Source organism: Antrostomus carolinensis, unplaced genomic scaffold (genome assembly GCF_000700745.2).
Source record: "Antrostomus carolinensis isolate BGI_N321 unplaced genomic scaffold, ASM70074v2 scaffold9057, whole genome shotgun sequence".
Taxonomy (NCBI): Eukaryota; Metazoa; Chordata; class Aves; order Caprimulgiformes; family Caprimulgidae; genus Antrostomus; species Antrostomus carolinensis.
In genome coordinates, this window is record NW_010329489.1 from 75,380 (window position 1) to 88,729 (window position 13,350).

The window sequence follows — 13,350 nt, forward strand, 5'->3', positions numbered from 1 at the left end:
TCAAGGAATCTGCTGTGACTCTTAACAGTTGTAGTGCAATACACTTTGTTCTTGCGTTAAAAAAACCAGCACTACTGCAGCCCCTGCAGACTTGTACACAAGTTATGAGGAATTTATTGTGTTAGCAGCTCCTATCTGAATCATTTCAGATTCAATGACACCTTCATATGATTACACACACCTTCCAGATACGTGATGGAGGTAGATACAAAACGTTTATATGACCACAATAGCTGCATATTCCTTGTGAAACATTAGAAAACATGAACAATTATATTTGTTATGGTTCCCCCCATCATTTTTCTATACATTATTTAGTGAATTTCATTAGCTGTCTTTGCCATTTATTTTTTTATTTATTATAAATGCTTTTCTGTGAACAGGAAGAACAGAAAGTATATACCATTTCTCCAAACACAGGTGGCCTCCTGTAACGGTGGCTATGCTGCATCACTTGTGAAAGCAACCTTGTGAAAGCGAAGCTGGAACGTTCATGCAGCTTTTCAGGGAATAAGTAAACTACCTCATGCACCTTCTGCAGGAAGTTCATGAGCAGTTTATTGAATCAAAGAGAACAACAGTCCAAGACGGTCTTTCTTATCTCTTTAGCCAGTATTTGTACACACTCTGTTCGTCATTTGGATGTCCACGTGTAAACTGTCCAGCTTTGGAAGAACGGGATCAATGACTATCCCTCACAGCTTCAACGTTCCCTGTATTTCCCACCTCTGACAAACTGCAAACAAATACCTAACCACATTTTAAAAACAAATCAGCTACAGTTTGGGGCAATAAAGAATAAGATTCTACTAGAATTCAAAATGATTTGGAATAATTTATTAAATTGGAATAATTCTGAATGTAGACATCAGGCTACTCCTCCAAAGCTTCTGCATGAGACTGTGTTATTCTAAGTATGGAGAGTTTTCACTGCTGCTATGTTTGTTCAGCAAAGAACATCCTGGCAAGTGAAAAATGCAAGCACACAACGAAAGATTCACGAAAACAGGACTGGAAGCAGCCAGCTCAGTTTCATACTGCAAATTTTTGGCAGGCATTCAACTCCTTCTGCTGTTTTTCTCGCAAGCACATCTATCTCCGTGATGTCACCAGATTCAGGGAGGGAGGGAGCCAGAACAAATTGGACTGAGTGGCTCACAGCCTGCCAGCCCCTCAGCACATGCTGTTACTATACAAAGGATGTCTAGAAACCAAATGTGCTCTACAGATTCACAGCCTGTACCCCCTCCTAAAGGTGACTGTGGGAGAAGTACCTATGGAAAAAGTAGGGTGAAGTGGAGTAGTGTGTGTGTGTGTGTGTAATTTTAAAACCTCAGCTTGGCCAATACAGCTGCTTTGTAGTCTTCTGAACTTAGGAAAAGTGAGGTAGGAAACTCACAGCCAGCTCTGTAGCCCACACTGCCGCAGCGGTCACCGTCAGTAACCTGAACGCACTGTACTTCCTGCAGACATTTTCATACCCTCACAGGCTCACGAAATACCAGGACTGTCTCTGTCCCATCACCACACACCTGCCTGTGGTAGTCACTGTGGTTGGAATCGAGTAGGTGTAAAAGAAACAGAGGCACTCACACCAACTTTTTCTTTTTCTTTTTTTTTTTGCTGTGCTTGTTGAGACATTCTGAACGTGAGCCCTCCAGAGAGAGGATCTACCACCACTGGTATTTACAGAACCATCCCCACTACAGTACCTTTGTTTCCTAGCTAGGAAGTTATCATCTAAAAGCACTCATAGATGGCTTCCGAGTATCCATGCCAGGTAATGTTTTGTGTGTCTGTTTTTAAACAAGTGACAAACCGTTACTTCTCACTTCACACATCTCGTGCTGTTGCAAAGGTCTGCCTCAAATGCTGAAGGTACTGGAAAGAGCAGATGAACCAGGAAAGCCAGAGGGGAAGTACAACCTACACCACGTGAAGCAAATGGTTTAAAACATGAGGAAACATGTTTCAGTGAGCAGGGCATCACAAAGGCTGGATTCCACGCTTTTTGGATCAGTGGCTGGGGAAGAAATTTGCTTCAGTTCTATGCCTCAATAAAATAAGTACTAATGAATTTTATATTACCAAAGTAATTTTACAAGTAATGTTTTTGGTTATATATAGGGAAAACAGCATAATTTGGGGAATACTATTCAGTAATATCAACTTGTGGCAGCAATGGGTTCAGTTTTTTTAACGTGGTGAATGACTCCTCCTCCTATCTAAGTTACAAAATCACAATTCTTAATGTTCTCTCCAGACAGCATGGTGAAGAAAAAACATGAAGCAACTCAGAATAAAAACAGAAACTCCTTAAAATACTATTTGTGCTCAAGAAAATAATACTAAATATATTTTAATAGACATATGAAAAACTAGTACAGTAATACATGTATGTATGTTTGCCACTGTCAATGGATATTCTGTCTTCAATTCACTTAGTTGAGTCTCACTTGAAAGAAAGAAGTGTATTTATACGGCAGAATGATGGCCTAAAACATGAGGGTACATTAAAACAAGTGTAAGGCAGAAAAGATAAAAAAGGATACAGAAGAAATGACAACCATGAAATACATACCTCTTCCCAAAAGAAACGTAAAAGGGTTATTTAAAAATAAAAAACCAAAGGATATCCAAATAAGTGCTGCTGTTTGAGGAAGGACTACTACAATGAAGGACTACTACAATGAAGGACTACTACAATGGAGAGAACTACTACATATATATACATCTAAAAGCTGTTTCTGTCACCAATTTTTCTGGACTTCTAAGATTAGATAGGACAGTTTAACAGAAATGGGGAGAGATGCGTATAAATGATGATTTCCTCTATGTTTCAGAAATAGTGCTACAAGAGTACAGCGAGGTGTGAGGGTTAACAGCTCAGTGCAGTATTTACAGCCTGAATTCTATGCAGTGGTTACAACGTCTGGAAACCTATGAAAAAAACCAAAAAAAAGCCAGGTGGATACTATTTGGTGCTGCCATTCAAACTGAAGAAACTGCCTTACTGAGAGACATGCACGGGAAGAACTTTACAGAATGTGAACTGGAAATATTTAGACAGTCAATCGTTAAATAACCTTCCCAGAGCTAACGAGTCCTCTAATCAGAGGATTAAAACAATTCAAGATCTGTACGTCACAATTGGGATCACATGCACAGACTTCCTCTGCGTGGGGTGGAGGGAGGCGGGAGGGAAAGGAGATTGAAATCGCAGTATAAAGAAACTCCCTTCATTTGACACTGATTCAGGAAGCCGGCGGTTCGAACTACTGAAGTTTGCTTTACCCAAAGCTCTATCCTGTAAGCTCTCTCCTAGACTTTGTCCCAGCTTCCTAATATTCAAAAAAATAAAGGTTCCTGTCTTAGATGAAATAATATTTCTAAGGAGTCACAGAGAGCTGCAAAAGGAAAACACACCCCTCAAATCAACAGCAACCTAAAACCTTAACTCCTCTCACTGGAAACAGTTTGCATTCCATGATACTTTGGTTTTCACAAAGAATAAGGAACTTCAGTATTGACTTTGATTTATAAAAATAAATTACTTAGGTGTTTACAAAAGTCTCTTCCCCAAAGTAATTTCTGTGCATACAGGTAATTATTCCATCTTGAAATCCCGTACACCACTTTACTTCAACAGAAGCTGCATCCCTAAAGGGAAAACACTTCAGCTGGAAAACAAAAATGAATGAACAAAAATATTTAACACAAGGCAGAGGCCCGTATAAACATGATAACAGAGAAGGCACAAAAGGAACTGTGAATGACAATTTAGTGCACGTTAAAAATATCTGATACAAGGCTGCTATTTGTAGTTCACTCAGGATGATCTGGGGAGATCTTATAGCGGCCTTCCAATACCTGAAGGGGCTACAAGAAAGCTGGGGAGGGACTTTTCATAAGGGCAGTTAATGACAAAACAAGGGGCAATGGGTTTAAGCTGAAAGAGAGGAGGTTTAGATGAGATATTAGGAAGAAGTTCTTCACTGTGAGGGTGGGGAGACACTGGAACAGGTTGCCCAAGGAAGTTGTGGCTGCTCCTCCCTGGAAGTGTTTAAGGCCAGGCTGGATGAGGTTTTGAGCAACCTGGTCTGGTGGAAGGTGTCCCTGCTGCTGGCAGGGGGGTTGGGACTGGATGATCTTGAAGGTCCCTTCCAATCCAAACCATTCTATGATGCCCACACAAATGCAACTACAGGGCCAAATCCTACTCGTTTTTTGAAGCTCTACCACCTTGAACACGAGATCGGAGAAAAAAAATAAGCACTCTGCATATAATTCTTTACTATCCAAACCCACTGCTCAATATAACACTCTTGACAGCAAGATTTACCAAAGACCCGTGTTCTTGACTCACGCCCTCCCTCAGTGCTGTTCCCCGTCCCCACAGCCCGTGCAGTCGCACAAGCACAGACCCTTCCCACGCACGCAGCTTTATACAGCAGGGGTGGCAAAAACCCAAACTGGTGCAGATAACACCTTCCAAACAGGTCTGCTGCCGAGAGACTGCCCAGACAAAGGGACCTTAAACGTGCAAGTGAAGTCTGTGCTGAAGCAAGACAGTCAGTCACTGTATTTTTACAGACGTATTTAAAAACAAACAAACAAACTCTGGCACCAGCACAAAGCAAGCGCATCTGCACTTCCCTGAGATTGCTCTGAAGATTCCGCGTGCATCGTCAAGATCAGCAGCTTCTGAAGCTCAGTCACTGCAACACTGAGCAGCAGAATTACTCTGTTTCCTTCCACACACACCTTCAAGGAATTCACTGAGTCCAGACAAGTTCTGAGATCCAAGACTCCAATCAAAACACCTCACCAGTAAATATCCAGGATTGAGTCTCAAAGACTGAGGAGAAACCTAATGCCTGGGAGAGGCTATGTATTGTTGAAGAATTTTAAATGAAGTCAAACCTACATATATATACATCTAAAAGCTGTATCTGTCACCAGTTTTTCTGGACTTTTAAGATTAGATAGGACAGTTTAACAGAACTGGGGAGAAATGCATATAAATGGTGATTTCCTTTATATTTCAGAATATCTTTAGTTTTGACACAATTTCCATTTTACACATAGATAAATGGAGACAGAACAGAATCACAGAGTGTTGGGGATTGGAAGGGACCTCGAAAGATCATCCAGTCCAACCCCCCTGCCAGAGCAGGAACCTCAATGAGATCACACAGGAAGGTGTCCAGGCGGGTCTTGAATGTCTCCAGAGAAGGAGACTCCACAAGTATTTAGCTGTGTACCAAGACATAGAACTTGTTCTATCCAATTTTCAGAAATACAGTGAACTGATAGAGGTATTAATCACTAGAAGCTTTAGTAATTCATAGTTCTTCATAGAAACACACTTGGAAGATTCAGTATTTTCAATCCAGAATTAATCTTTCACGCACAGGTCCACAGACTAGTTAACTGGCCTTCAAAACTGACCCAAACCAAGCAAATATGTTACCAATGGGATGCTGTTTGCTGTGCAATGGTCATTCTTTTTAGACACCCTTCTCCCTCCTTCCTTTTCAATCTCACCACAAGTCCAGATTTACCACAATAGCAGTGACAATGGAAACACGACCAGATTCCTGGACAATGAAACAAGCAATGAGCTACCATTTCTCATCCAACGCCTAAAGCAGCATTAGCAGCTCTTCCAAGGAAAGGTGTTCACACAGTCAGAAAGAAACGGTGAGGACAGAAAAAATAAGTCAGATTTACACAACAAATAGAAAGAAAAGTTAAATAGGTGGAACGAAGACTAACATGACTTACCACAACTCATTAGGATAAATTTAGCTTGAAACCCTTTAATGAGGCAAGTAGGAATAAAATATCTACCCACCTACTCCACAGAGGACAGAGGTCAAAGAACTCAGCAGTCTGTCACACATAGGATTTGTTCACCAGATTTTCTGTTGATTGCATATTTATATTTATTTTAAGAACATGGAATTAATCTTTCAACTAAAATGACATTACTTCATTTAATATTTATACCTTTTAAACTGTTTTTTCCCACTATCACTATGACTTAAGATAAAATTGCTGGGAAATTAGGCACGGACAAAATTATCTGCCCTCGTTCTCTCTGCTGTTTCTTCCCTTGCTGAATACCAAAGCTCACACTGGAATCAAGCTGTTGTTTATTTGGCAACGTTCCCCATCATCCACCCTCCTCCCTGTCTGACTATACTTTAAAGCTCTGTAGTAAATAAGGTTCCTTTATTAACCAAACTTCAGAGATGTGTCATTCCATATCTGTCAACAATCTCCAGGACAGAAAGGCCCAACAACAGGCATCCAGCCAACATATTGGACTGGTCTCCTCCTTTTTAACCAGTTAACCTATACTCAGCTTCTGCTGAAACCGTGGCAGAGAATGCTGCTGCAAACACTTCCTCCACAGCAGCACCCCATTGCCCAAGGGATTCACCACAGCACCTGGTGTCCTCCCAGCATCACAAACTCTGCCTGGAAGTTGCCGTTACTCCAGGTACAGCCAGAGCCCCTCTTGGGATCATTCTGCACCATTTCACCCCACGTGCACCGTCTCACAGCATCCATTCCCAGCTGTCTGTGACACTAACACTTCTCCCATGCTCACATCTGCTGTATTAATAACAATTCTATTGTTAGTAATTTCTAACAAAACTATTACTACTTCACCTGTTCACTAATTGAGTGAATCAAGTTCATAGCCATTTTTTAGCAGTTGAGTTTCCAGAGTTACACAGAGTATGGATGGAGGTATCTGTTACCAACCACTATTTTTTTTAGGCAGAACTACAGCCTTCCCTTCTACAGAATCAGCTGGAAGAGAGTGAATCCTAACACTCCAGCCAAGAGCCAAAGTTTGAAGAGTACCCTTGGAGGGCAAGGGTGAGCTCTCAGGATGTAATTACAATGCTCTAGTTGCAGATCATTTATGTACTCCACCCAAGACAAACCAATCCACAAATAACCTCCTTACCAGTAATGGGACAGCCCTTTGCTTTAAGACATGGAATTAACAGTTATTAACCTCAAACAGGCACAATACAGCAATAGCTGTTGTATGCTTAAAGGCCTTCAAAACAACCATGATGCCTTCAAAGCATATGAACTTTCTAAAAAGACACGAGAAGTTTGGCTTCACGTGATACAAAGGAGCACACACTGGGATCTAGAGCTGTTACCTGCCTAAAGGATGCTCTATGTAGAATAACCCAGAGTTAAAGTGATTGATAAGCACCAACAGATATAAATAGCAACACAACACTAGGAAACAGACTCTACCATAGGGAACACATGTGAGACAGCAGCACAAGGAATCTGCTTTAAATATTCCTCCTGTTCTTCAGCCACAGAAGTTTCCCTCATTTTTATTTATTTTTTTTCAGGAAGCACTCTCAGAACTTTATTTTTATACTCTCAGCTGTACTGTAGGACAATATTAAAGATAGTTACTGAAAGGTTCCTACAGCCATATCCAGTTTTAACTGACATAAAAGACAGTTTCAAGGAGACTGCAAATGGAGATCAATTAATACCATCTGTATTTTCCTTTTTAATTGTGGAAGAAACAGTTCTACTATTACCCTGAGATCAAATTTCAAATGATCTGGAAACATCGAACATGTACATCAATTATTCCAACTTCTCCTTCAGTTAGCTGGTATGTTAACAATTTTTTTTTAATAATAATAACAATTTTACAAAGTTTCTTCCAGCCTTTTAACCTGTGTTCTGTAACAAGTGTCAACAAAACAAAACCAGAGCGAGCTGTCTTTATCTAGAGCTTCCAGCCTTAAAACCTGCATTTCACCAAAATGGGGTGAGGGGGGGAAGCAAAGTTATCTCTGTCAAAGTTTCTGATCAAAAAGTCTCCTGAAGTATTGCAATCTGCAGCCCTTTCCTCCAGCCTTCTCATGATGCAGCACACAACCCACAACTGCTGAAGAAGTTGCTCACAATTAAATATATAATATACGTTTAATAGGCACGAGAATCAGATACTTGTTACTTTTTAGGCTTCAAATGCACAGATAAAGTATTTCAAACCAAGTGCCTGTAAGAGAGAGAAATCACTCCTCCTGGTCTGGCAAACACAACCCACCTTTTGTGCCAAAAAGTGAGCAAAGACACAAAGGTATGAGTGGTACAGATACAATGAGGGTGCAGCAGGCTGCGTGGCCAACCCAACAGCATCAGCCAAGGCTTCTGGTGATGTGGCAGTTCACAACAGAGATGATTACAGAGGCCACTGCCCTGTGTTGTGTTGGCCTCTCTGTCCCTTCACTGGAGATTCTGAGCCTCCAGCAGCAGCTGGATTTCACAACACAGAAGAACATTACTTTAAACCAAAAATTTCATTTCATAGTAATAAACTGGGCTACAAACCACAGCAGTTGAGGAGAAAAACCCCACTTGCTTTATCTTTGCAATGGCTGCGGTAACCTCTGGCAGGTATGCAAGGTGTCAAGATGGGTACGATTAACTTCCTCAATCATGTCTACAGCACCCAATCATGAACAAAAATTAAACAACAACAACAAGACCAAAAGCCAAAAGACCCAATTAAGTGGGTGAAAGATCCCAGGAAATTTCATCAAGATACTCTGAAGTTTTTTCTGCACACTTGTGTCAAGCCTTACTACTCCCCAAAACATCTGAATAGCCACTATTTGTTAAAACAGTGTAATTGTTTATTCTGCTTCTTTCTTACAAAGATGACAAATAAAAAAATCTGCCCTCAGCTATCTAAAGATACACAGCATTCATTTAAAGATAAGTCACGGTTTCCAAAGCTGAACCAAAGAACTTTTTCTCTCACCTCAGAAAAAGCATTTTTAAAAATAATAATTAGTAGGTATTTTCAAGAAATAAAACTGTTCCTCTGAACAAACACCAGCATACAGCAATTTTTCCCCAAGAAAAGAAAAAAAAACTTTAAAAAGTCAAAATCCTGTTTCAGTCTGCAGGTACACTAATTACACATGGAACAGAAGTGACAGTTATACTTAAAAGAAATCTTTCATGCATATTTAATCAGGGCTTTGCAGTAGAAATTGCATGTGACAGTGAGATTACTTATTTTAGAGTCTGGCTTGCACAGTGTGGCTCATTCCCCACAGATGTCACCAGTGGATGGTAGACTCGATGTTCTTTGCTCCATACTTATCACTCCTCTGGCTGCGGTAACGCGGGAGGCCTGGCAGCCACACTCCCTCACTCACACTGTGCTGAGGGGACAGTGCTTGCCTGACACTCACCCACGAGGCAGCGCCTCGACCATCTTCTCTTTCATTATAATTTCAGTATCAACTCCCTTTGCTTTTACGTATTGCGACAATTTGCCACCACCCTCCTTCTTTCTTTCCACACCAGGGGTGGGTATTGTGAATCTCACCAGTCTCTCACCAATCAAACATCACAAACATCCAAAACCAGTTCTTCACTGCAATTCCCATTTTAGCTTCTAAACTACAGGTCACTGAAAGGAACTAAAGCCTACAGGAGTGAAGGCAGACACAGCGCTTAGAACTGAAACTAAAGATAACTTTTCTCTTGTCAGCTGTTCTCACTGACAGACAAATTTCAGCACTGAGCTCTGCCCACCAGGTTGGCTTGTTTTCATGCAAGTAGTGTTTTTTAGAACGGGGATTTCAAAACCATAATGTCAGCAGCATGTCATTACTATCTGGTAATCCATGATAACTTGCCAGTTTTTGTGCCCTTGAAAACTAGAATGTGGTATTCACAGAACACTGAGATAAAAAACGAGATCTGGAAAAAAAGCAAATAGTATTTACTAAAAAAAAGTTTCTGTAGTGCTGCTTAATGCTTATTTCATTTAAAAAAGTGTAAGCCTCAACTTTCATAGATCTCCTGCAAGGTACTCAGTTCCATAATACATAGAAGAATATCCAGAATCCAATGTTCACTTCTAGGCATCTAAACAAAGCAACACTATTATCAAACAGCCAGGTAAGCACTGGCAGCTGCGGGGAAGCTACAGCTGAACAAATGAAAGGAAGAAATATTACACCTCTAAGATTCCTAAGTTTGGATCATATGATATATGGAGAGTTCTTACATGGGTGTAAAGGACCAAACAGTGCAAGGAAGAAAGGAAGAAATCCCTTCCAAAATTTCTACTACAGCTACAGTGCATTCTAATGTTACTAATAATCCCTTTAGTGTTCAAACAGCTCTGATCTGAGCAGGTGGAAAGAAATTAGGGAGCGTATCTGAGAGCGCAAAACGCACAGGCACATACGAGTGCCTGTGTTTATAATTTATGCACACCCAAGAACTTGATAAACCTATTTTTCCAGGGGAAAAAAAATAACCCCCAGACCAAATTCAGTATTTACTGTAGCCCATGTTATCATTCACCACCTGACACATAGGAAACACCTCATCTGACAGAATATGAAGCTGGTCCTGAGTTCTGGCACGTTACAAGGCCACCGAACAGGCTGTGAAACGCACCGTGTTAATCACAACACGCACAGCCAGTCTTCTCCACAGTTACTACCAGCTCCAGGCAGCTGTCTCATGTGCCAAGCTTGTTTACACCCAGTTTTCATAACATTTTACAGATACACCGATGTCATTACAGATGTAGTTGACGAAGTACACAGGAAACATTCGTAAAGAGAATCCTTGACAAAAGGATAGATGAAGCTGCTGGAATTTCTGACACAGTAATAGTTACTTCCTACGTCCCACCAGGCTACAACACAACACTGACTAGTTAAGTACTTCGTCCCACAGTTAAATCAGAACTTCAGAGAAACTTTGCTAGTGATAAAGGACCTCTGCAGATTTTATTTTTTAAGGAAGAAGACTCCCACAGTAGTTTTAAGTTTTCAAACTCTTAGGAGATCAGAAAGCAGCCCTCCCACTAGAGAGTGAAACTGACTTCAAGAAACACCAGCAGCACACACTCAGAGAACTCATCACTGAAGAGGGTACGTATAACAACAAAAAATTTCCCAACACTGCTGAAAAATGTATCTATTATGGACAGAAAAAATAATTTTCATATTCTAGGAGTCCTGGAGACTAGTAGTGCAAAGACATTAATTACTGGCAAACTGGTCTCCAATAAACAAAGACTTTCATTTTACTCTGCCTCCACAGGAGCACAAGGTCAGGAAAGATACTGACTGGATATTAATTTCGCTCTAACAACTTCATCTTGAGGTCAGAGTGGAGGGTCAAAGACCTTGGGCATGCAGAAATATGGAAGAAAGGAGGGGGGGAAAGCATAAAAATAAGAGGAAACAATAGAAAAATACTTTTTTTTGTTTAATTAACTATATTTAAGAGTAGTGGGGCGAGGCACACAAAAGGGAACAGAAGCCCATTAGTGTTCACTCCGGCATTTCCATGCTCTCTACATCCTCCGATTTCACTACTCTTTTCAGCTGCTATCTCCTATGCACCTTCTCTTCCTATTTCACAACAAAGCTGTTCTGGGACAAAAAGTGATTTTCTCATTGTGAACAACGAAAGCCTCTACGACAGCCTCAGGTGGCAACTGCCAATCCAGGCTTCACCATGTTCTCTGCATTCAAATGGCAGTCAAATAAAAATGTGAAAATAAGAGATGATCTCATGTGTGCTTTGCAAACCCACCTCACCTCAAAGTGAGGAGCCTTCTTCCCGTGTTGTGCTAACACAACTGCAGTAAGCCTGTTGTGATACGCTCAGTCCTGCTGTACAGAGTGTCAGGAGCTAAATTCCCCACAGTAGTTCACTGGCAGTTTTCAGGTCCAAAGCACAAATTACAATCTATTGCACTTCCTCTGATCACGCTTAGAAATTTGGACGTAGTAGGATCCTAAATGCACATTAGTAATTTCTAACTTAAAAGATGCAAGTTAAACAAATCATTGACCTCATATTGTGACTCTGTGTTGACACATTTCATCAATCACAAGAAAACACCCATGCAAACTGGGTCTTACCTTATCCTTTTCATGGGGAAGGAGACACACTGGAGGGAGACAGGAAAGAGACTCAAAACTCTCCTTCCCATCAGCATTAGTGATTGCTTTAGTGTTGAGTTGGTACAGAGGTCCGTCTTTAAGGAGCCTGCCATGGCCAACAGCACGTTTGACAGCTAATCGTAATTGCTGGTGAAAAATGGAGGCTGTGCTACCTCCAAATAACGCAGACACATCTTTCTGACCTTTCAGAAAGCGCTCGATGTTCTTCAAGGATGAGCCACTAGACTCAGCCAAGCCCTCAATTGCCCGTTTGATAAGTTTATTCCAGTCCACATTTGGTTTACCATCTAACTTGCCATGGTTCCGAGGCTTTGGAAGTGCTATTCTCCCAGGATTATCAGGATCCTTGTAGGAGTTGAGACCTTTGTTGGAAACTTTTAAAATAGTCCCATCTTTAACACTCAACTCTAACTGTTCCAGAACAGTTTTGCGGTCCAAACCATGTGAAGATGACACTGCATTGCATATCCTCTCCTCTGAAGGACGCTGTTTTTGCTTCTTTACCTTCTTGATTGCCTCCAAAATCCACTCTGTATACAGCGGGTTGGCGAGTTTTACCATGGTGAAGAATTCTGTATATCCATAGAGTCGTTATCCTTTATCCCGATGCTGAACAAGTTTCACACGTTGAGAAAACAGATTCTCGAGTGATGGTAACCAGCTAACCATAGCATACACGTTTTCTGTTCTGAATTACTCCTCCTTTCTCAAACATTATTTATTTTCACACTGAAGAAAGGAAAGCAAAACAATTAGAAATTTCCTCATTCTTCCCAATAAATCCCATAACAGCTTCAGATGAAGTTTTTTCCACAAAGGTACAAAGATTTCAGCGTATCTCACCTCAGCTTCTGGTCTGCACGCTCACGATCAGAACAACTGTAACATTAGGCCTGGAAGAAAACAAGAAGAGAGACATTTACAAAGAACCGTTAGGAAAAAAAATAATAAAATTACCAGCCAACATGAATTCATTAAACACGTAGCAGAGTTTTAATTCACTACTACACTTCTGAAACACTGAAGTAATAATTAAGTTTTTATCTTCACTACTAACAAAAACGTGCTTTAACATTGAAATAACTCCATGCAACCTAAAGAAAAAAGCATGCCCTTTTTATTTCAATCCATAAGTCAGTATAAATTCTATACTAAACTTTATATCATTGCTGAGCAAAACCTACATTAATATTTGAGGGAGGAGGGGGCAGAAAACCCCACAAGAAAAATTTTAAAGAAAGCAGCAGCTCTCCTCATTTTTGCACATGGAAGACACTGCCTGAAACTCCAACAGAAAGTAGCAGGAATAGGCAAGAGTCTTGAACAAACAGCAAGA

General features: G+C 40.6%; 1 protein-coding gene across 1 annotated transcript in view; it reads right to left on the minus strand.

The window, feature by feature from the left end:
* LOC104528542 (histone acetyltransferase KAT6A) overlaps window positions 1–12,575 on the minus strand; it is a 32,267-nt gene extending 19,692 nt beyond the window's left edge. The window contains 1 exon segment of the mRNA XM_029086107.1: window positions 11,973–12,575. Within this exon segment, the coding sequence (XP_028941940.1) occupies window positions 11,973–12,575 (603 nt within the window).
* Window positions 12,576–13,350: the final 775 nt, after the last annotated feature.